This window comes from Metopolophium dirhodum, chromosome 3, assembly GCF_019925205.1.
Source record: "Metopolophium dirhodum isolate CAU chromosome 3, ASM1992520v1, whole genome shotgun sequence".
NCBI lineage: Eukaryota > Metazoa > Arthropoda > Insecta > Hemiptera > Aphididae > Metopolophium > Metopolophium dirhodum.
Window position 1 is genome coordinate 13915876 of NC_083562.1, and position 24063 is coordinate 13939938.

General features: G+C 28.1%; 1 protein-coding gene and 2 long non-coding RNA genes across 3 annotated transcripts; 1 reads left to right on the forward strand and 2 right to left on the reverse strand.

The window, feature by feature from the left end:
• Positions 1 to 213: 213 nt before the first annotated feature.
• Positions 214 to 4297, reverse strand: LOC132940559 (uncharacterized protein K02A2.6-like). The gene has a single exon (XM_061008292.1). It carries the CDS (start codon positions 4162 to 4164, stop codon positions 214 to 216), a length of 3951 nt encoding a protein of 1316 aa, XP_060864275.1. The 5' UTR covers positions 4165 to 4297.
• A 3708-nt stretch (positions 4298 to 8005) lies between these two features.
• Positions 8006 to 10521, reverse strand: LOC132941346 (uncharacterized). Its single transcript, XR_009664154.1, has 3 exons — positions 9965 to 10521; positions 8890 to 9051; positions 8006 to 8364 (listed from the first exon to the last, which is right to left on the reverse strand). It is a non-coding gene; the product is annotated as an uncharacterized LOC132941346 (long non-coding RNA).
• A 7852-nt stretch (positions 10522 to 18373) lies between these two features.
• Positions 18374 to 22307, forward strand: LOC132940926 (uncharacterized). Its single transcript, XR_009664112.1, has 3 exons — positions 18374 to 18436; positions 18510 to 18618; positions 22183 to 22307. It is a non-coding gene; the product is annotated as an uncharacterized LOC132940926 (long non-coding RNA).
• Positions 22308 to 24063: the final 1756 nt, after the last annotated feature.

A 24063-nucleotide genomic window follows, 5' to 3' on the forward strand; every position in this document is an offset into this window, starting at 1 on the left:
AGTATCGGACACACCGTACAATGTACATACATAACATCTTTCCCTTCTATATAATTTTAGTACAATAAATTAACTTATACAAAATTCATACAATTTAGAAAATAATAATAATGATTTAACATTTACAATTTTACACAATACATAATAAATATAACTTAAAAATTTAAATAGATAAACAATATATTTTTTTTTTTTTTTTTTTTTTTTTTATTATTATTCAAGTTCCCTTGGATGTACCTCATCATTTAAATAACTCTTTTTCAATTTGTTTACATGCATTAATCTGATTTTATCACCAACCCGGACTAAATAACTGCACGTTCCCAACATTTTCATTATACGTCCAGTTAACCATTTCTGCCCTTTTGAATTATTTCGAACAAGAACTTTATCATTTATTTCGTACTTAGTAACATTAATATTTTTATTCTTTTCTACAATATTTGGTGGTTTTAATATGGACAAATGATTTTTTGGTTTAAAATTATATATTAAATCTGACGGACTACAACCTGTGCTTGTTGTTGGTGTGTTACGATATGATACTAAAATATTATTAATTTTTGATTGTATTCTTTTTACATCTCTCTCTACACACAAACTCTTTATTAATAATTTTTTTATCGTTTGCACTCCTCGCTCTGCCAACCCATTAGACTCTGGATTGTATGGCGGCGAATGTACTAGTTTTATACAATTTTTCTCACAATATGCTTTAAATTCATTTGCGCCAAAAGGTGGACCATTATCGGTTACCATTATCTCTGGGGAACCAAAACGACAAAAACAATTTTCTAAAACTTCGATTACTTTTGAAGCCGTTGTACTTCCCATTGCAAAACACTCAATCCATTTGCTAAAACTGTCAACAATGATTAATAATTTAACTTGATTTATTTCTAGAAAATCGATGTGTATTCTTTTCCAAGAATCTGATGGATTTTCCCACGGAATATACACTTTCTCACTAACATTCTTATCGTTTTGATTACATTGGCATTCCGTACACGTCTTAATAAACTTATCTATATCAATATCGATATTAGGCCACCATACATACGACCTTGCGAGCATTTTCGAACGAACAATACCCGAATGGTTTTTATGTAATAACATTAATACGTCTTCTCTTAATGACTTTGGAATTACTACGCGATTACCTAATATCAAACAGTCATTTACTAACGATAATTCTTCCCGTCTTTTATAATATTGTTGGCAATCTGATTTTAACGACTTTACCCCCGGCCAACCTTCTTTCGTATACTGACTTATTTCTTTTAATACTTCGTCTGTACTCGTTTTTTTGCTCACTTCCTTATACGTTAAAGGTAAATTTTCTAATAATAAAATTGAACAAGCATTTTCCCCAGTATTACTACTTTGAGGTAATCTTGATAACGCGTCTGCGTTACTTATGTCTACCCCCTTCCTATGTTGAATCTCGTACTGATAACTAGACAATATAACTGCCCATCTTTGTAATCTAGATGAAGCTACAACAGGTATATTCTTTGACGGATTAAAAATTGATTTTAACGGCAAATGATCAGTTACTAAAATAAATTTGCGTGCAAACAAGTATTTATGGAATTTTTTTACTGCGAAGATTATTGCTAACCCTTCACGCTCAATTTGTGCATAATTTTTTTCTGCCGCTGATAAGGTGCTAGACGCGAATAAAATTGGCTTCTCCTCCCCATCTATCAAATGACTAAGAACTGCACCGACACCATAGCTAGAACTGTCACACGTAACTACTAGAGGTAAATCTGGATTATACGTGACTAATAATTGACTTTTTATTAATACCTGTTTTATATTTTCAAACGCTGATCGACATTCGTCAGACCAATTCCAAGGTATTTTATTTTTTGTTAAATTGTACAAGGGAGCTAATATAGATGACGACATTGGAATAAAACGTTGATAATAGTTTATGAGACCGAGAAATGATTTTAATTGTACTACATCATTAGGGCACGGTGCGTTTCTTATCGCATCCATTTTATTTCCATCGGGATGTACGCCTTGACAATCTATTTTATGACCTAGAAATTGTACACTTGAACAATAAAACTGACATTTCTCAAAATTTACTTTAACTCTATACTCATTTAAACGTTCTAACACCGCATTAACATTTTCTTCACACTCTGACCTTGACGAGCCGCAGATTATTATGTCATCTAAATATACTTGTACTTTAGAAACACCTCGTAAAATATTTTCCATGACTGACTGAAATATACTTGGCGCTGACGCTACCCCATAACATAAACGATTAAAACAGTACAACCCTTTATGAGTATTAATTGTAAGAAACTTACGACTTTCAGGTGCAACCTGTAATTGTAAATACGCTTCTGCTAAATCCAAAACAGTGAATACACTTCCCCCGGATAACTCATTAAACACATCATCGACTCTTGGTAATGGGTGTTGTTCAATTTGTAATTTTGGATTTAAGGTAGTTTTTAAATCTACACATATTCTAATTTTATTATTTTTTTTTGGTACTACTACAATAGGCGATGCCCAGTCACTAATTGAAACCTTACTTATAACTCCTTCAACTTCTAATCTATTTAACTCAATTTCTACAGCAGACTTTAGTGCATATGGTACTTGATATGCTCTATGGAAAACTGGTACGCTATTTTCTTTTAAAGATAAATTGACCTCATGGTCTTTTATATAATCAGCTGGTTTATCATTTAATTTAACCACCCCGGGAAACTTGAGTTTAATATTGTTAATTACATCTATTTCACTTAAAACGCAATTATTATTATTTACAGAATTCATAATATTTTTCCCGATTTTGCAATCTACATTACTACTTATACAATTTAGACACATATTCGATCTCCAGTTTGAATATAACTTATCTAACCAAGATCGACCTACTAAAACTTTTTTTACAGAGTTTTCCGTTATAATTAAATATAGTTTAATATTTTTTTGATTTGACATCTCGACATTTACAAGTGTTTGACCTAAAACCTTGACTGGTTCACAATTTACAGAACTTAATTGAATATGTTTTTTTTCTAATTTACATGAATTATTAAAATACATATTAAAATATTTAATCGGCATAACTGAAACCGACGCTCCACTATCTACTTCAAACGGAATAAGCTTATTATTAACTTTGATTTTAATCACAAGTGGATTTCCCCCACTATTCTGAGACACATTATTTACTAAATCAATAGACTCTAAATTATTTTTAATTTTTGTCTTACACATTTTCGACGTATGACCTTTTAATTTACATGAAAAACATTCCCACTCTCTGGCTGGACACGTACGGACATCGTGCTTCCTTCCACATCTATAGCATTGACCAAACTTAAGACTTCGTGAACTTTGACTGCCGTGCTGAATTGACTGACCATTTTTTTGACCAGGTTTTGACGACTTCCCAGACCACGGTTTTCCACCAGAATTTCCGTTCCACTTGAGTTCCGACTTCGATGACGAATGTGTTTGACGAGACACATTTTTCCCATTATTGATAAAATTTACTTGTGATTTATTGTTCATTTGTTGTGTTTGATTACAAACCAACTCCGAATCCAAAGCAATTTTACATGCTTCTTCAAACGTTAGGGACTCTATACCAAGTAATTTTCGTTGACACGATTCATCACTTATCCCTACAATAAGCCGATCTCGCAGTGCATCGTTTAAAAACGAACCAAATACACAAAAACTTGATAATTTTTTTAATGCTGTTATGTACTCCCGAGTTGACTCACCCTGGTTCTGTGTACGTTGGTTAAAAATAAATCTTTCACTCACTACAAGACGACGTGGTGAATATATTTCTTCCAATTTGGACACTAACTCGTCGTATGACTTTAATTGTGGTTCCTCCGGCAAACAAGCATCTTTTAATTGACTATATGCTTCCGAACCAATGTATGCGATTAAATAGGACTTTTTATCAGCCTCTTTAACTTTTAAAACGGTCAACTGCGCGTTTAATCGATCTAAATAATTACTGAATGATTCCGAACCCGGTATGTATTGCGAAATATTCGACATTATAATCACAACAAGAAAATTAAATAATATTTTCACCGAATTTTCATCTTCGTCGCCAAATGTTACGTATTTTATATATAAGATAGGCGAAGGTACACACACGAGCATTGACAAAGTACGACTGCTTTATTTATCATTACGCACGACGGCGGACACACATAATAATCACATAATGTTGTATATATATATATTTATCGTTACAGATAACATATCGGAGTATCGGACACACCGTACAATGTACATACATAACACCTACTATATTGTAGGTACTAATGCCTAATAGTAAAATAAATTACTTTAATCTCAATATTATTTATTAGTTAACGATGTCTTTGCTCAGAATCGTTTTTCATTTGTTCGTTTTGTATTTTAATAATTTATACGTGGATATATTATTATTACTAATAATTATAGTAGTTGTGTTTGTTTTATTTCATTAATTTATTTAATACTATACCAATAAATTATATATTAATTAATAATTTTTGAAACATTGTGTTCGCAAAAATTAAAATAAATAAATTTAATAATAACTGTTGAACTGACGACGACGTTTATTTCTCGCGTATTTTATACATTTCTGGTTCGGAACTAAAATATGCGCATACAACACTTGGATAGCACATTTTTCGTGACATTAAATATTTATTTTAAGTCTTAAAAGTAAATTTAAGCCCCAAAAGAATATAAAAACAAACTTACTTTAATTATCGACTCTTTCGGTGGAATCCGTGACGTGTGTGAACTGCGACGCCCATGAAGAAACGCTCCAGATATCAGAACTTAGAATATTGTAATTTATGAAAAATAAAATTATACGAAACGCAGTACGTTTTTTGCTCATATTTTCTTTGCTTATTGAAATTTTAGAATTTTTAATCGACTGTGTCTTCTGCAACGACTTTGAGATTTGCCATAGATTAAATAAATAGACGATAGATATTATACTAGGTACGTCAATATGATGAATCCACGGATATAATATAATGCAACTTTTTATATCAAAGACTTCCGTGTTAAGGACCAATTTGTTCATTGAAATTTGATATGACAATAAAACCAAAATAGTTTATAATTTTGAATTTGAATTATAATAATATGATATAGGTATTATTTAAATTATTATTTTAGTTTATCAATTTAATTATTGATTAAGGTGGTGAATAGATATCAGAAGCACAAGAATTTTTTTATAAGAGTATATTGTATTTTATGAATTATTAAATAAAAATGTGATTCCTGGATTTTAGAGTTCATAAAGCCATAAACGTATACAGTAAATTCATCAAATACCATAATACCAACTAGATTTCTAAAACTCTAAGTCTATAATTTTAGATTCTGAGCGGATCGATGACTGTATTAATTTTATAATGATGTGTTCTTTATTTTTTTAATATTTTCAATTATTTTTTCTTGTGGTCTGTGTAAATATATTTTTGGTGTTTTAAGGCTGCTGTCAGATCAATTTATGAGAATCCTTGCATTGATTACTTGATATGAACAATTATTTTATAGAAGGTACTTATTTATAGGTAAGTCGATCAGAAACTATATTTACACTGAACATGTTAATAGTAAAAAGCTATTAAAATATCTATTATTTGTATTTATTTGTTAATAATAATTAAAACTTAAATATTAGCAGTGATCTTGTTCCTTTTACAAAATGTTTTTTAATTATTTTTAATTTACATTTACATTTATACGTTTGGCATTTATCCCAAAGTGATCTCTGAATAATCATTCAATGATGAATTTAATAGTTACATTCTCGGTTACATTAATTGGATTATAAATTAGAATAAACTACAGTTTCCAGCTTTTACTACAACATTATTTTATATTTTATTTTATGTTTTTAAATTTGGTGATTTTACACGTAATATAATAAAATTGATACTAGTGATGAGTAGGTAAGTACCTTATTGTTTAATCAAATTATTTACATGATTATTAACTAAAAAAATATCTATGAAGTATAAACATCCGCATTTCTATTAACTATAAATTCATAATTGCATGAGCTATACATGGTACATATATTTTTCGAAAAAATTATTTAAAAAAACAAGAATAATTCCTATTTTATGTCACGCGGCCACACGGGTTGATCTAGCAACTGACTACTGCTACGATAACTGTGCAATTTTTTTTAAACATAATTCGTTTTGAAAACGTCCAGAAAAGAATTTGTTTTAAGACTGTCTGTCTTGATAACAACTAATTTAATTTAAAGTGTATTGTTATATTATATTATAATGAAATTAATAATTATAGTAAATATATAATTGCAAGACATTTAATACCTATATCTATAGCCATCTATAGGGTATAAACTACACTAAAAAAGCTGTAAGTATGCTAATAAAATATATGGGGTGTATAATGTATTTATGAATATAAAAATATAAAATATAAAGATTAATAACATTATATTGTTTTAAATATTTCGCGCAAACCTAAGTTGATACCCGGCGTATAGTATAACATGCAAAAAGTTGCGTATTAAACTTAACTAACCTAACGAAGACGGTCTCGCGTATTTTATACATTGCGCTTTTGGGATTAAACTTATAAATGCTTCTACGTAACCCAGTTAACAGATTGTCCGTGGCAATAAATATTTAATTTAAGCCTAAAAAGTAAATGTAAAATAGTAATAATATGAAAACAAACTTACGCGTAAGCATCGACTCTTCCGGTGAAACCTAGCTAGAGTGCTGCCGTCGCCGAAGAAACTATCTTTATCCATCTTCATCTCGCTCTGAACTGAAACTTGAAAGTATCAAAATATGTTATGAAAATAACCTGAATACCTGATCATAACGAAATGTGTGAGTTTGTGTTAAAACTTACATTATAATGTATACGGCTCACAACTGTCGGTCTATATGACTATATCGATGGCTTATTACTTATTTGTTCACTGAAATTATTAAAATTGTTTATCGTCGCCGACGAATGTCGACAATTGACGATTGCCATAGATATTATAAAATATATTATTTACTATGATAAATCCATAGAACTTTATATTATACTAAGTACCTATCTATACAGTCTATTGATAAATATTAAATCGTATGTACTTTTACAGAAAGTACTTTGTGATCAGCAATGTACCTATTCTGGTTATCTATTTCAGTTATAGTTCGCATGCCAAATTTAACTGTGCGAAACTGGTCCGCAAGTTTATAGACATTGTATTATTCAAATACATTATCCCACTAGTTCCTCTAGACACTTCTCTGTTTGAGAAGTCATATTTTTTTGGTACCTAATTAAATTACAATATGAATTATTATAAGTTACCTATGTAGGTACTTGTCCAAAACTCGACTACCGGGATTTAAATAAAAAAATGTGATTTATAGGTAATCTATTGGCTATTGATCTATTATAAAATAGAAATTTAACCTACCAATAATATCACGTTTTAACAAAATCGATTTTAGTTTTTGGTGTAACTTTAGGTCAAATGATCACAGATAGCTCCCACATATCATGCAAATATTAAATTAACATAAAATCAAAGTAGGCAAGTCAATGTTTAACCCTGAATAAGTATTGCCAACCAATTGGATATCAACTAAATTAATGTTAATTTAACACACTATAAATATGAAATGACATGGAACTCAATATGAAATAAGTATATATTATACTTAAAGGTTTAAAAAACCTTTAATCGTCAAGGTTCGTTAAGTACTCTTTAAACATTCCTTAATATTGTTTAATATTGAATAGATATTCTTTTAACACCAATCAACCATTCATATAACTTTTGTAACCTCTGATAAATGTTTGTCGAATATTGAGCAGATCGTCGGTTATTAACTAAAATATTCTAAAAAATAATTATATAGGTATATTTACAGCAATTTTTATACAATTAATTAATAGAATATTTAATAATTAAAATATAAACTTAATAATTGCATACAATTTATCTTTATTATTTCAAAAATATTCAAAATAATTAATGTATTACATATTCAACATATATTGTTAGGCCCTATAACAATATAATAATAGTAAAAACATAATGTACCTATACATTTATTTAGAATATAATATAATAGTATATATATAGTTGAAACATGATATAACTAAAAGGCAAACCTAGCCTAGCTATATTATATTGTACATAATAATTACAAAATTAAATGATATTCATATTCAATGAAACATTTCTTTTTTCTTCTTTTATGTAGAATGGTGCTTGAATGAGATAATACTTAATGTATTTTTCAATTTCATCGGTCGATGATTCATTATTCAATCGTTTAATTGATATAACAGCACCTGGACAATAAAACAAATAACAATAATAATTATAAAAACAAAAATTAATAATTGCATTTTAATGGTAGAAGGCATATTATTATAATATATTAAACACATATTCATATTCCATCCATTAAACTCATATAGACCGGCATATATTACATTTATATGTATAATTATTATTTTAGATAATATAATATATCAAATATATAGGATTAAATTGCTTGAATCAAAGAAAAAGTATTAAATCATAGTTATAGCATTATTAAAATAGTTGTTTTGGAATTAAACATTTTGTATGTGAATATTAGTAATTATTAACTTCCATAAATAACTTATTGACTAAAATATATAATGAAAGTTATTAATTTAAAAAGGTAGCTGTTATATAAGACTTTAAGAGTATAACAAATTCTTAGTTATATTATATACTACCAGTTATTCATAATATTATAATATAATAGATAAAGAGAAGTAATAGAAGAATTTATGACTGCATATTACGTAAAAATAAATAATATATTTACAACATATATAACTTACTGAATATAACTTTTGAAATGGATAGATTTGCAAAACATTTTTTTTATTTGCTCTGCCATTAAAAGAATATAAGGCTAAGATGTTGTCAGTGAACAAATATCCCATGATTCTTTTGACCATGACTTTGATACTTATTCCGCCAAGTCCAGCTAACTGTTTAGTCTAAAATGTAATAAACAAAATAAAATAAAGTATAATGTCATAAAATATTAAACCTTCCATATAGTACTATAAGTATGTATATTATTATAATACAGTAATTATATCTATAGTAAAAATATATTTACATGTTACCTAAGTTAAGGACCTACTAAAATAATGTAGAATAGGAATAATAAGATATTAATAACGATTTAATAATTTGAATTTGATAAAAAATATATAGATTTAATGTAATATGTATTTAATGTTACTAAGTCAAATCATTTTATTCTTTAGTAAAAACTTTTAATTTTAACCTTTAAAATCATTCAATAAATAAAAGCTATACATATTTCTGTAACACAGAAGTCAACTAACGCAAGTCCATTTTTTCAAATATTGAGTCAGTTCTATTGTTGGAATATTCTTTCTGTGATCTGTTTAATTGTATTTTAACGTAAGTCCAATTAACAATAAATTTATAGATAGTAAGAAGTATACTAACTTAAGTCCTAAACTATGATAGAAGTATAGAAACGTATGTCTAGAGTGATACATAAGAAAAGTAAAGCGAAATAATATTTTTGAAATATACAATTGTAAGTGCATTGCAATACAAACATTTTTGTATTATCTCTCCAGTAAAAATGTCATTTTTGTGACTTGCGTTACATGACTTCTGTGGTACAGATTTATTTAACGAGTATTTAATTACATAAAAATGATTTATCATAATTAAAACTAGGCATGAATGCATAATGAAAATATGTTTCACAATAGGTATATAGTTGTTATACGTTATGTAAACATTAAAATACATTTGTAATCGATTTAGTCTAAATAATTGAACTTGAAACATTGTTTCAAAAACCATTAATTTAAGAAAAAAATTGTCTATATTTTATGAAGTCTAATTATAAATGAAATTACTTACCAATGATGCATGGTATTTCTTATCTTTTCTTCTATATTGTCTAATGTAAAAAACCCATTGCCCTTCAACCCTATGGCCCCGGTGGTGTTTTTCTTAGGCCAATCACATGTATCATCTTTAAACCATGTGCTAGGTACTACCTCTACTCCATTATCTTTAGAGAAGTGAATAACCGACCACGTCATATTGAATATTGTAAACAAAAGTAAATGTCAATCAAACGATTATATTAAAATTAGATGCATTGAATTCCAAATTACCGACATCAGTACGCACTATTAAAACAATTAACAATGTGAGTACACGAATAACAATTTATAGAGTAGGTACGTGATAATATTGAACCGTGATTCACTAGCGTCGATTAACTAAGCGAGTTAAGAAAACACGTTGAGCAATAAGCCGTTAAGGTTTATAACAACAAAATGTTCTATGACGCCATGACAGAAAACTATTAAAGTAAGCGAGCCGAGTAGCCGACCTCGCGTCCTCGCGTCTCGTACCCCGCCTATATGGCAGTACCGTTTTCGAATACGGGTAAACAAGGTTATAACATCAAGTCGGTTACTAGCTCGTTTCCTAGGTTTAGACTTCAGATCAACGAATGGATCATAGCAGGAAAAATGTCTCACTGTCCATGACGTCATTACGCCGTATTGCCGTTTATCATTGTTGATAACAGTAGACAAGCATATTATCACGATTTAAGATATTTAAGACTTATTATTTTTTTATTATTTTAAAAGTTGTTACTTTCTATTGTTTTAAATAGATAAACCAAAATTATATATCAGCTACCTTTACTAAATAATTTCTTATTTAAACAGAAAAAAAAAACTTACTGCATTTGGTTTTAAGAGACCGTCGAGAACAGTAGTGAGGAGAGAGAGTAATGGATTTATAAGCGATTTGAATTCGTTGAGGAAGTTGAGGAGTGTATTGTCATTTATAAGGCTGTTTGATGTTTGGGAAGAATTATTTGGGGAGGCGGCCTGTGCATATGATTTGGGAGAGTTTGATGGTGTATTAGTATTGGAAGTATGCTGATGAGTGGCTTCAATATTAGAGTTATTAACATAATTAACATTATTTGTATAGTTACTATTTTTTTTTTAGGTGGGTTTACGAAGCTGTTGGAGACTTTTGTATGTTTGACAACCTTTGTAATTCGCGGGATGGTCTCCCTTGCAAAGGGCACACTTGGCCGGCAAATCCCTGGTTTTGGTGCAATGAAAAACAATTATTAATATTATTAAATATTGTCATTTTTAAATTTCCTATTAAAAAAAAAAATATATAAAAACTGTGAGAGTTAATTCACTAAATTATCATACATAATGCTTTCAAAGTGTTACAATTAACAAATAATAATTATTGATTATTAATTAATATATGGATTTTAAATACAATTCATAATATGTTGATATTGAGGTTAATACTAGTATTCATATTACCTATGTGTTACCAAAATGCATATATTTTGAATACCTTTTTATAAGCATTTATGACTCAGTTGTACCTATCACCATTGATTTTATAATATATTCATAGTATTTATAGTATTACTATTACCTATATATTATTATATATTATTAACAGATATCCTGGGGATAGAAACATATCTATATGCTAAATGGTTGATAGATTTATATGGTCATCCTAGATCAGTGCTCTTTTTCTTTAGACGTTTATGGAAAAAGTTTAAATGCTTAAATTTTAATACTATTATTAATATTTTTCAAAAGTATATTAAAACATTAATTTACTATACATTATAATAATTTATCTGTGTGAAAAAGTACATGTAATTTTAGTATATATCTAATCTAGAAAAAACCATTAATTATTTTGATTAAGTAAGCCTTGACAGTTTTACATTAAATTTAGGGAGCCTCTGGACAAAAAAAAATTGAGAATAACTGTACTAGATTATACTGTAAAATATCTAAATATATATAACTAGCGGTCCCAGTAAACAATCATGTTTGTAATGTTGCATTTCAATTTAAAAACTTCATATACATTTTTCATTGTTTAAAATCACATTTATTTTTATTTTTTCGAACACATCGTTTCAAAAATTATTAATTAATATATAATTTATTGGTATAGTATTAAATTAATTAATGAAATAAAACAAACACACCTACTATAATTATTAGTAATAATAATATATCTATGTATAAATTATTAAAATACAAAACGAACAAAGGAAAAACGATTCTGAACAAAGACATCGTTAACTAATAAATAATATTGAGATTAAAGTAATTTATTTTACTATTAGACATTAGCACCTACAATAGTAGGTTAAAGTCATTTTTGCCCAAATAATAACATTTGAAAGTGTCATCGTGTCTATAAATTATAATAATATACTCTAAAAGTTTCATAAATCCGCGAATACTTACTATTTTTAAATTACAACAAAATAACTAAAATCGTTATTTTTGGTTTTAATATGTAATTTCGTCCAAATTTTAACTTATAATATCTGTAAAAAGTAACTGTGTTTATAATAGATTATTATTATTTAGATTTTTCGGTTACAATATGAACCAGGGGCGGACTGGGCCGGCGGGATACTGGGAACTTTCGCGGTGGGCCGCTACTCAAAAATGATTTGTTATTGCTATATATTTATAATTATTATTAATATAGAAGATCGGTATAAATCGGTAGAAAATCGGTATAAATATGAATTATAAATATTTTTTATTTTCATACCATGACGCGTGTGTGAAAAATTGTTTATATTAAGTGTTTAAGACGTTAGATTTCAGGTTCGGCTGATTGTGCACCTCCCTCACTCTTCAGCATCAATGCATCAGAAATTATTATTTATAATTAGGCCACGGATTTAAATATAAACTGCATTTTCTGAATTTTCTAAACATTGCTTTCCAAGCAAAGAATTCGTTTCATATATTATCAACGAATTGAAAAATGAAATAAGAACATTTATATGGGTTGAAGTCAATATTATAAAAACTTATTAAAAAAAAATTAAATAGAATTAAATAAAGGTGATATTTTTAAATTATATTTCTATTTTTTTACTTACCCATTATGCTCGATACTATAACTTCGGTCTTCAGTTATAGAAAACAACACTTGCCAATATAGAATTACTGTCGAAGTTTTTTATTTTAAAATATTAAATAGCATCTGATTGACTGATGTGCTATAATGAAACTCAAAATATAACGAATACACTACCTATACACCTATCTAAATTCTATTTTATATTCGTTTAAATTGGACTTTTAATTTTTCTGGACATTTTATTAAGCTACGAATTTATTTAGTTATTTTGTTATTAAGGTAATACATATTAATTAATAGGTATTTCTTAAAATTTTTTTATTATTTTATTCGAAACATTATTTTTAAATATTGGGATCAATAAAACTATTTTTATTCAATTACTATTTTATATCAATTAGAATTTGTTAATAAACCAAGTAATAAATGAATGGTTACCAAGTAAAAAAACCGTTATCTACATTATAAGTTTGAATTCAATTTTCCGCATTTGCATCTAGTAGAAACAAATAAATGTTTTTTTGAAGACAATGTAAAAATATCCATCATCCATCGGTCAGGACCATATTATATATATTTTCTATGATTAGGACGGTGAGGTTATAATTATAAATAATCTATGGCAAATGACAATCGTCTGAGACGAACAGCGATTTCAATACGTACTCACATATTTCGTTCCATTCTGGTTATTGAACTATTTGAACTAGGCGCCTATTGGCTATTTTTATAAATGCCATTAATCTCAATACTTCCAGACTGAACTTTTGGATCGGATATATGAAGACGCGCGCTGCATTTTCCTTGGCGGAGATGCACAGCTCTGACACTAGACAATATTATATACACTCGAAGGGAACGCGTTTCGCTGGAAGAATAAATAATTACGTAAGTTTTGTCCTTCTACTCTGTTGAAGCAGTAGACCTAATGTAAATATTTATTGTCAGACAAACTTATATAACCGCTAGACGTAGAGTAATTTTTAAAACCCAGTTGTTATAGGTGTGCAAAAATTATGAAAAATACCTTAAATTATAATACTTTGCCTACAACTGTTAATTTATTGTTATAGTAGAATAATTTTTAAAATTTGAAATAAATGATTAGGCAATGCTTTTATAAGTAGGAAGGTAGGTTTTTATAGCTACCTAATAAAATAAGAAAATACATAATGATTAATGTTATTTAATATAATTTGTAAGTACATAGCAGATCACTTGGCAGATACCTACCACTTGGTGACGATTATTTTTGTCTTATACGTTCTTCGTAATTCCGTTCCGTCACGATAGTTTTAGTTTTCGTAAATGTGAAACATGCATTTTCTATGCATACGGGATACGGGCATTAAACATTTGGGTTTTAAGAGAACACCTCAAACGTACGTTTTTTTTTTTTTTTTGGGGGGGGGGGGGTTACGGGATATACCTAAGGGAAATTTTCTTCAAATTTTCACATTTCACTATTTTATATTGTGATATTATTTGTGCCTAGGTTAAGTTTCTGTTTTAGAATCGATCGATAGGTTACCTAGGTATATCACATTCTTTAAATTGAATTCTGGTAGTCGAGTATTGGACAATTACCTACGTAATTTAATTACTAAAAAAATATATTTTCCCCAACAGTGTCACCGGCAGGAGAATACATTATAGAATGTCTATAAACTTGTGGTCTAGTATATGGTTAAAATTGGCATGCGACCATCAACCGGGGGCTTGTTCTGGACAATTTAAATGATCTAATAAGGTTCATCTCATTATTTGAATTAAATTAATTTTTAACCAATTGTTGTGTTAATCAATTTTTTTATTTATTTAATTCGACACACTCGTCTCAGTTTTCTAGTACCTCTAGATTTCTCACGAAATTCATATCGATCATCTCACAGCTTTCATATTCAAAACCAATCGAACACCAGAATATATTACAGATCATAAAGATTATATTATATCATATATTTTAAACTAAACAAGCCAGTGCCATCTAAAATTTTTTTTGCCCGCTGGCGCCCACATCTTCTTTTAAATTTTTTTTTTATGAATTTCTCTTTAGGTAATGAAATTGTATACATTTTTTAAACATTGGCAACCTGGTGCCCTATGAAAAATCCTTTTTTAATGAACTAAATATTTTGAATAGTTTTTTCTCTTTAAGATTCTAGACGTTTTAGGTTGAACTTTGTAATGTGTATTCCTACAATAATATTTGTTTTTAATTTTTTTATTTGTTTTTTAAAATGCATTTGCCTGCGGGCGCCCACACCATCCTTCAATTATTTTTCATGATTTTAACATTTGCCAAATTTTTTAAATATTGATAACTTGGTGCCATACGAATAATCCATCTTTAATGAACTAATTTTTTTTTTCTTTTTGATTCTGGGCATTTTAGTTTGTACTTTGTAATGTGTATTCCTGCAGTAACTTTTTTTCCACATTTTTTTTGGTTATCTAAATATATTTAATAGTTTTTTCTGTTTAAGATTCTGGACATTTTAGTTTGAAGTTTGGAATGTGTATTCACACAATATAATTAATTTCAATTTTTTTTTGTTTTCTAAAATGCATTTGCCTTCGGGCGCTCACACCATCCTTCAATTTTTTTTAGATTCTGAGCGAAGCGATGAATGTATTGATTCTACAATGATGTGTGTTTTTTTTTTATTTTTTTTATTTTTGTGTCTGTCATCACCTTTTAGGACAGTAAAAGTGCTTGGATTTTCTTCAATAGTAACTTTTCTGATAGGAAAGTGAATCTAGTTGGTACTTTGGGGGGTCAAAAGTAAAAATTTCCCAGTAGTTTTCACAAGCGACGTGAAAAACAAAAGAAAAATTAAGGAAAAACGGGAATTTTTACGCAAAATCTGTTTTCGAGAAAATCGATTTTGGTTTTTGGTGTAACTCTAAAACAAATGACCGTAGGGACATGACATTTTGACTGAATGTTTATATTAGCATTTTCTATACACCATAAAATTTACAAAATATTTTGACTCTTTTTGAGCTGTTTACGGCCATTGTCAGTTTTCAATTTTTTTAGTTTTTTTTTTCTATAAATATCAATAAAATTTTATCTGTTGAGTAAAAAAGCTTGACAATTTAATAGAAGGCTCCTAGGTTATTGTTTCAAAGGCAGATGAAAAAAATTAAAAATCCTTAGTCACAGTTTTTAATTATAAGCATTTAAAGTTCAAATTTTGACAAAATACGGAAAAATCACGAAAAATAGCAAATTATTTTGATGAGAATTCATAAAAATTTTTCTTTTTAAATCTAAGATTTGAAAATGTAATATAATATTACTCATAAGTTTGTCTACCTTTATCAAAAAAAAAATGTCTAGAAGAAACTTAAATTAAATTTTTATGAGCGTCTGAAATTTATATTTTTACAACATTTGATATTTACTCGATTTCTCATGTAACAATTTTCTTATTTTATTGTAATTAAAAAACGAATGACTGTAGATACTTGAAAATTTCACTGAATGTTTATATTAGCATTTTCTATACACCATAACATTTTGAAAATATTTTGACTCTTTTTGAGCTGTTTACGGACATTGTCAGTTTTCAATTTTTTTAGTTTTTTTTTCTATAAATATCAATTAATTTTTATTTGTTGGGTAAAAAAGCGTGAAAATTTAATATAAGGCTCCTGATATATCGTTCTAATAGCAGTTGAAATATATTAAAAATACATAGGCACAATTTTTTTTTATAAGCATTTAAAGTTCAAATTTTGACAACATTTATCAAATTTATAATTTATTAATTATTTTATGGTTAAAAATGTATAAAATGTTTAACTTTTATGGCTAAAGATTGAAAATTTAAAACAAGGCTCCGAGTAAATAGGTTATATATAAATTACTTTATTCACAATAATATCATCAAATATATTTGGTAAAATCATAGGCTGACTGACCGTTTTCGCTCAGAATCGTTTTTCTTATACAATGATATTATATCATTGAATTCAAATTTAACACCATCCATTACAGTGACCCACTTGTAACCTACTGTACAGCAGAGCGACATCACTTATCCACCTTTTTAGTCATGATGTGACTAGTTGAAATTTTTGTATTTACTTTTTGAACATTGATAACATGGTGCACTTTGAATAATCCATCATTAATGAACTAAATATTTTGAATAGTTTTTTTCTGTTTAAGATTCTGGACATTTTAGTTTGAAGTTTGTAATGTGTATTCACACAATATAATTAATTTCAATTTTTTTTTGTTTTCTAAAATGCATTTGCCTGCGGGCGCCCACACCCTCCTTCAATTTTTTTTTAGTAATGTGACTAGTTGAATTTTTTGTATAGACTTGAACATTGATAACTTCGTACCCTATGAATAATCCTTCTTTAATGAACTATATATTTCTATTAGTTTTTTTCTGTTTAAGATTCTGGACGTTTTAGTTTGTACTTTGTAATGTGTATTCCTGCAGTAACTTTTTTTCCACATTTTTTTTTGGTTTTCTAAAATGCATTTGCCTGCGGGCGCCAACACCCTCTTTCAATTTTAGATTCTGAGCGAAGCGATGAATGTATTGATTTTACAATGATGTGTGTTTTTTTTTATTATATTTTTTTATTTTTATTTTTTATTTTATTTTTTATTTTTGTGTCTGTCATCACCTTTTAGGATAGTAAAAGTCCTTGGATTTTCTTCAACAGTAACTTTTCTGATAGGAAAGTGAATCTAGTTGATACTTTGAGAGGTCAAAAAAAGAATTAATTTTGCATCATCAATTTTAAAACGTTGATTTACCTAGATTAAAAAAAAAAATTAATTTGTTATACTTAAGCTCGGTAAACTTTAAGCGTTGTACGGGTGCGTAAGACACCGAAAATCGTGAACTTCGTAAGGCTATACCATAAAAACCAATGATTTCCCTGTAGTAGAGTTTTGAACAAGTACCTACATAGGTAATTTATAATAATTCCTATTGTTTTTTAATTAGGTACCAAAAAAATATAACTTCTCAAACATTGTGTCTATTGGCACTGGTGGGAGAATGTATTAGAATGTCTATAAACTTGCGGACCAGTTTGTATAGTTAAATTTGGCATGCAAACTATAATTGAAATAGAAAACCAGAATAGGTGCATTGCAGATGATAAAGATTTCTGTAAAATAACATACGATTTATCAATATACCGTTTAGGTACTGAGTATAATACTATAATATATAAGTTCTATGGATTTATCATAGTAAATAATATATTTTATAATATCTATGGCAATCGTTAATTGTCGAAATTCGTCGGCGACGGTTAACAATTCTAATAATTTCAGCAAATACTATTGTATTATAAATATTATATATTGTATATTTTGATTTCAGTGAACAAAAAAATAATATGCCACCAATATAAACGGACAGTTTGTTAAACCGTACATATTATAATGTAAGTCTTAACACAAACTCGCAAATTTCATTATGATCAGGTTATTTTCATAAAATATTTCGATACTTTCAAGTTTCAGCTCATCGGAGTGAGATGATTAGATAAAGATGGATGAAGATAGCTGTTTCTTCGGCGATGGCGGCACTCTAGCTACGTTTCACCGGAAGAGTAGATGTTTACGAGTAAGTTTGTTTTCATATTATTACCTACTATTTTACATTTACTTTTTAGACTTAAATTAAATATTTATTGCCACGGACAATCTGTTAACTGGGAGACGTAGAAGCATTTATACGTTTACTCCCAAAAGTGCAATGTATAAAATACGGGAGCCCGAACCGTCCAAACCCGTCTTCGTTTCTCCACGCCAAGTTTAATACACGTACCTTTTTGCATATACTATACGTCGGGTATTAACTTAGATTTACGCTAAGTATTTAAAACAATATAATATTATTAATATTTATATTTTATATACATTATACACCTCATATATTTTATTAGCATACTTACACCTTTTTTAGTACAGTTTATACCCTCTTATAGAAATAGGTACCTATTAAATATTTTGAAATTATATATTATAACCATACACTTTAATATAAATTCGTTGTTATCAAGACTCATCGTCTTAAAACGTAGGTACTCTTTTAGCGAGGGAGCTTCGATCCACAAAAATTAAAATTGAGGGGATTGGCGGTTGTATATACTTCATAAATCTTTTTCGATTGAAATCGTGTAAATAATTTAATTAAACAATCGGGTATCACTAGTATCACTAGTATCACTAGTATCACTAGTATTATATTACGTGCAACGGTATAAGATCACCGGAACAAGATGGCAGAATGAAAATCGATTAAATAAAATATGAAATAATGTTGTAGTAGAAGATGGAAACTTCAGTTTATTCTAATTTATAATCCGAGTATTGTAATAACTATTAAATTCATCATTGAACGATTATTCAGTGGTCACTTGGGGATAAATTCCAAAAGTATAAATGTAAATTAAATTAAGAATCATTAAAAACAATTTTGTGAAAGGAACAACATTATTTCTAATATTAATGTCTTAATTATTATTAACAAATAAATACAAATACTGGATATTTTAATAGCTTTTAACTAATAACATTCAGTGTAAATAGTTTCTGATCGACGTACCTATATGTAAGTAACTTCTATAAAATGATTATTCACGAAAAAAATCCTAACAATGTAATGCAAAGATTCTCATAAATTGATCTTAACAGCAGCCTAAAAACAGCAAAAATACATTTGTACAACATTTATATTTTATGCATCACACCTACCAAATTGAAATGTTGACAACATTTTAATTCCCTATTATGGTGTAGGTACCTACTAATACAAACAATAAATTATTATTCGAAAACACAATTTTGTATATTATTATATATTAAAATACTAAATACCTACAATGAAACTAAAAATAAACAAATTATTGCGTCATACTGAGTGCCTTTGGTATATTATATATGAAAATAGAATCTTTATTACGAATTCTTATCGATTACACCGACACAAAAAATATACCTAATTATAAAAATTAAAAAATTAAACAACACACATTATTGTAAAATCAATACAGTCATTCGATCGATCCGCTCAAAATCTAAAATCTAAAATACATCCGATACAATTAAACTTAACATATATTAGGTAAATCATTATTATACATTTTGTGCTCGGCAGTATTGGGAGAAAATGTTAGACTTGGAATTTTACAAATCTAGTTGCAGGTATTAAAGTCGGTACTGTACATTTGACTGTATACCTTTATGTTAACTCTTGGTTAATTCTATAAACCAGAAATCACATTTTTATTTAATGATTTATTAAAAAAACAATATGCTTTTATAAAAATATGCTTGTGCTTCTAATATCTATTCACCACCTTAATCAATACCTAGTTAAATCAATATGAAAACGAAAATAATAATTTAAATAATATATTTTATTATTATAATTTAAATTATAAATATTAAATTGTAAACTATTTTGGTTATATTGTCATATGAAATTTCAATGAACAAATTGTTCCTTAACACGGAACTCTTTGACATAAAAAGTTGTATTATATTATATCTATGGATTCATCATATTGACGTAATATAATATCTACCTATCATGTATATTCTATGGCAATTCTCAAAGTCGTTGCAGAAGACACAGTCGATTAAAAATTCTAAAATGTCAATTAACAAAACAGACATGAACAGAACAAAAAACATACTGCGTTCCGTATGGTTTTATTTTTTATAAATCAAAATAGTTTTAGTTCTGTATCTGGAGCATTTTCACATCGGCATCGCAGTGAACACACGTCACGGATTCAGTCGAAAGAGTCGATATTAAAAGTAAATTTGTTTTCATATTCTTTCGGGGCTTAAATATTTACTTTTAAGATTTAAAATAAATATTTAATGTCACGAAAAATGTGCTATCCAAGTAACGTACTACGCATATTTTAGACCCGAGCTGGAAATGTATAAAATACGCGAGATCGAATAATACAAACGCCGCACAGTGTTCCAAAAAGGATTTTTAGCAGGACAAAATGATTTCTTTTTCGGATGCTTAGTTTATTTTTTAACTTAGTTTTTGCAGTGTGCATCCATAAAGTCCGTAAACAAATTTCTGAAGTCTTATGATAAATTTTTTTTTAATTAAACAAATGTTTAGGTATTTGTCTTAATGATAAAACTAAACTATTAAGTTAAAACATAAAGTATGTTTTTTTGTCATTTGGTTTTATTGAGAGTTATAATAATTGTTCTCTAATTCTAAAGTTTATATTAATATAAAATTATACAATTATAATAGGTTCTATATATTGTATTAGGTATTGTGCTGAAACTTGCCGCAATCAAATCATGTAATAACGTTTAGATGACAAGTTAAGCTAATTGAAAACACTAATTTCAAATTTCTACTATCCACTACTTTTTTTCCGTATCCATTAATAATATAAAATAATATATTTTAACATTTCTATACACATATATATTATTTAAAAACTTAACAAAAAAAAAATATACCTTCCACTAGGGTATCCATGATATTAAAGTAAAATAAACGATCTAACTTTATTCAACGAACAACGCTAACCATAAAATAACTATACGCTCAATCAATTTAGCTTGTTTTTAAAAATCTTATTTCCGACTATTAGTGTATTCAGTAGGTACCTAGTACCTACACTATAACAATAGCTATATACTACCTATCCTGACCACCCCGTGTATAGTCGTATAGCTCGGTATAGGTACCTATATAAATAGTGTAAATGTAAATACATACACGAATGCGCTAGGTACCTATTATTATGTCCCTAACATTTATTTTATTTTCTTGAACACAATGTTTCAAAATTTATTAACTAATATATAATTAATTGTCATATTATTTATAAATTATTGAAGTACAATTAATACACCTACTATAATTATAAATTAGTAATAACTAATAAGAATAAATTCGTGGATAAACTATTAAAATACAAACGAATAAACATTAAAGGGTACAATGTATTTCCGGTAGTCGGTTGGGTATAAAACTAATAAATCCTTGAATACAATATTAAAAAATACAAACTTACACATAATAGTTATAATAGGTATAATACAAATTAAACATTACACATATAATATATAATATCTGTAACGCATTGGTCATAAGTATATTGTTGAACATTTTACTGAATGCTACGTATTATTACAGAGATGGTATTCGTCATTGAACATTTGCCAACTGGGGTCTGGAAATAATATATCATATTAAGCAGAGGGAAATGAGCAGTTAGCGGTGCAGAGTTTCAAAGACTAAGTTTTATAGCAGATTTCGATTAGGACACGGTGAATGTATTTTCTTATTTTTCAGTATGTTTATTTTTAGTATTATTAATTGATCAGGGGATGTATTGCCCGCAACTTTTAAATTATTTTTACAGTAACTACTGGCATAACACTATGCCAGATATCAATAAAGTTGTAATAAAAATTAGGAAATTGGTCAGGTATGATATTTTTTTAAATAATTATTTTGAGTAGGTAATTCGCTCAATGATATTTAAATATTTTTACCGATAATCAAGTACGATGATTTGTAAGTAACTAGAGACTGAGTGAATAGGAAATGTATGGTATGGCGAAGATAAGGGGAAAGAGGTCAACAGGATTTCAGAATGTTTGACGTATGAAAGGGAAAGACGAAAAAGAAATGTAAGGTTAGGCTAGGCTACTGGAGTGTGTGTAGCAGATATGAGAATGTTAAGTTAGGTGTGTAATGGCCAATAAGGAAGATAGAATAGAAAATTAATTAATTAAAGGTAGTGTAGTGTTGTGTAGTGGCATATATTGTAGTGAAAACAAGAGAGATTGGATTGAGGTAGTTCGGTCACTGTATGATAAGGGTATAGTGAGAGTGAATAAAGAAATTTATAGGTGAATGGAGAGGTGAGAAGATTGAAGAAGAGGTGGATATACAGAATACTGATCTTATGGAGGCGTGAAAAGAGGGTAGCTATACCTGTATAGTTGTGTGAGAAGGGGGAAGAAGAAGTCTGAAAGGTCCCGGTGCCAATTTTTCAAATCTTCAAATTTTCCACAATTCTATAAAATATGAAAATTAAATTTTATATTTTAGTTGCCACCTCAATTATTAGACTTTTCCACTAATCTACTACCCGATAACTATTTAGGGAATTGATAGGGTGTATTTTATCTAAAAAATTACTTTACGGGAATAACTCTCAAGCTTTGTGGAATTGTCGGATTTTGATGACTGTTTTTTTATCTGAAAGAAGAAGACTTCCTACAGCTCGCATCAATCTCTGATTTTGTATTTTATTTCAAATAGTTGTATTAAAAAATTTGTAAATAAATGCTTTTTATCTTATATTTTTTTTAGATATATTATAAACTTTGAGAATAAAATATTGAAAAACAGAGATCAATGCGGGCTATAGAATATTTCCCTCTAGCAATTCAAAATTTTTGAAATTTCGTTGATTTTACAAAGCGGTATTGTTATTCCCGCAGAGTCTATTTTTGAGGACAAAATGGCATCGGCACCGGGCGCCTGAAGGTAGAATAGTTAGGTTAAAAATGTCGAATACGTAGGTAAGGATCTTGAATTGCAAAGGCCACTCGACTCTTTGGCTGAAACTATACTGGTAACAACCTTGACTTATGGGATAGAATAAAAAGATCGGTGGCCGGTTGTGATGTCAGCGCACAATTTTTTTTTCCACTTTGACACACACTAGGGCTAAAATATCGGAAGGGAGGCTCTAGTCATCACCAGCTGATATTACATGAAAAGTAACCCGTGAGGGCGTTGCCCCCACACCACCATACAAATATTCGTTTGAAAATATAAAAATATAAAAGAATTTTTTTTATTTACTCGAATTTAATTTTTCACAATAATAATATACTGTTTGTACATATATAATATAGTTAAATGTAAATGTAATTAAAATTCAAAAAAAAAATTAAGAATTACAGTTGAATTTTAAAAAAGTTTATTAATATATTAGCAAATATTAAAGATATCAATACGGGACAGTCAATGTTAAAATGTTACGACGTATGATCCTCC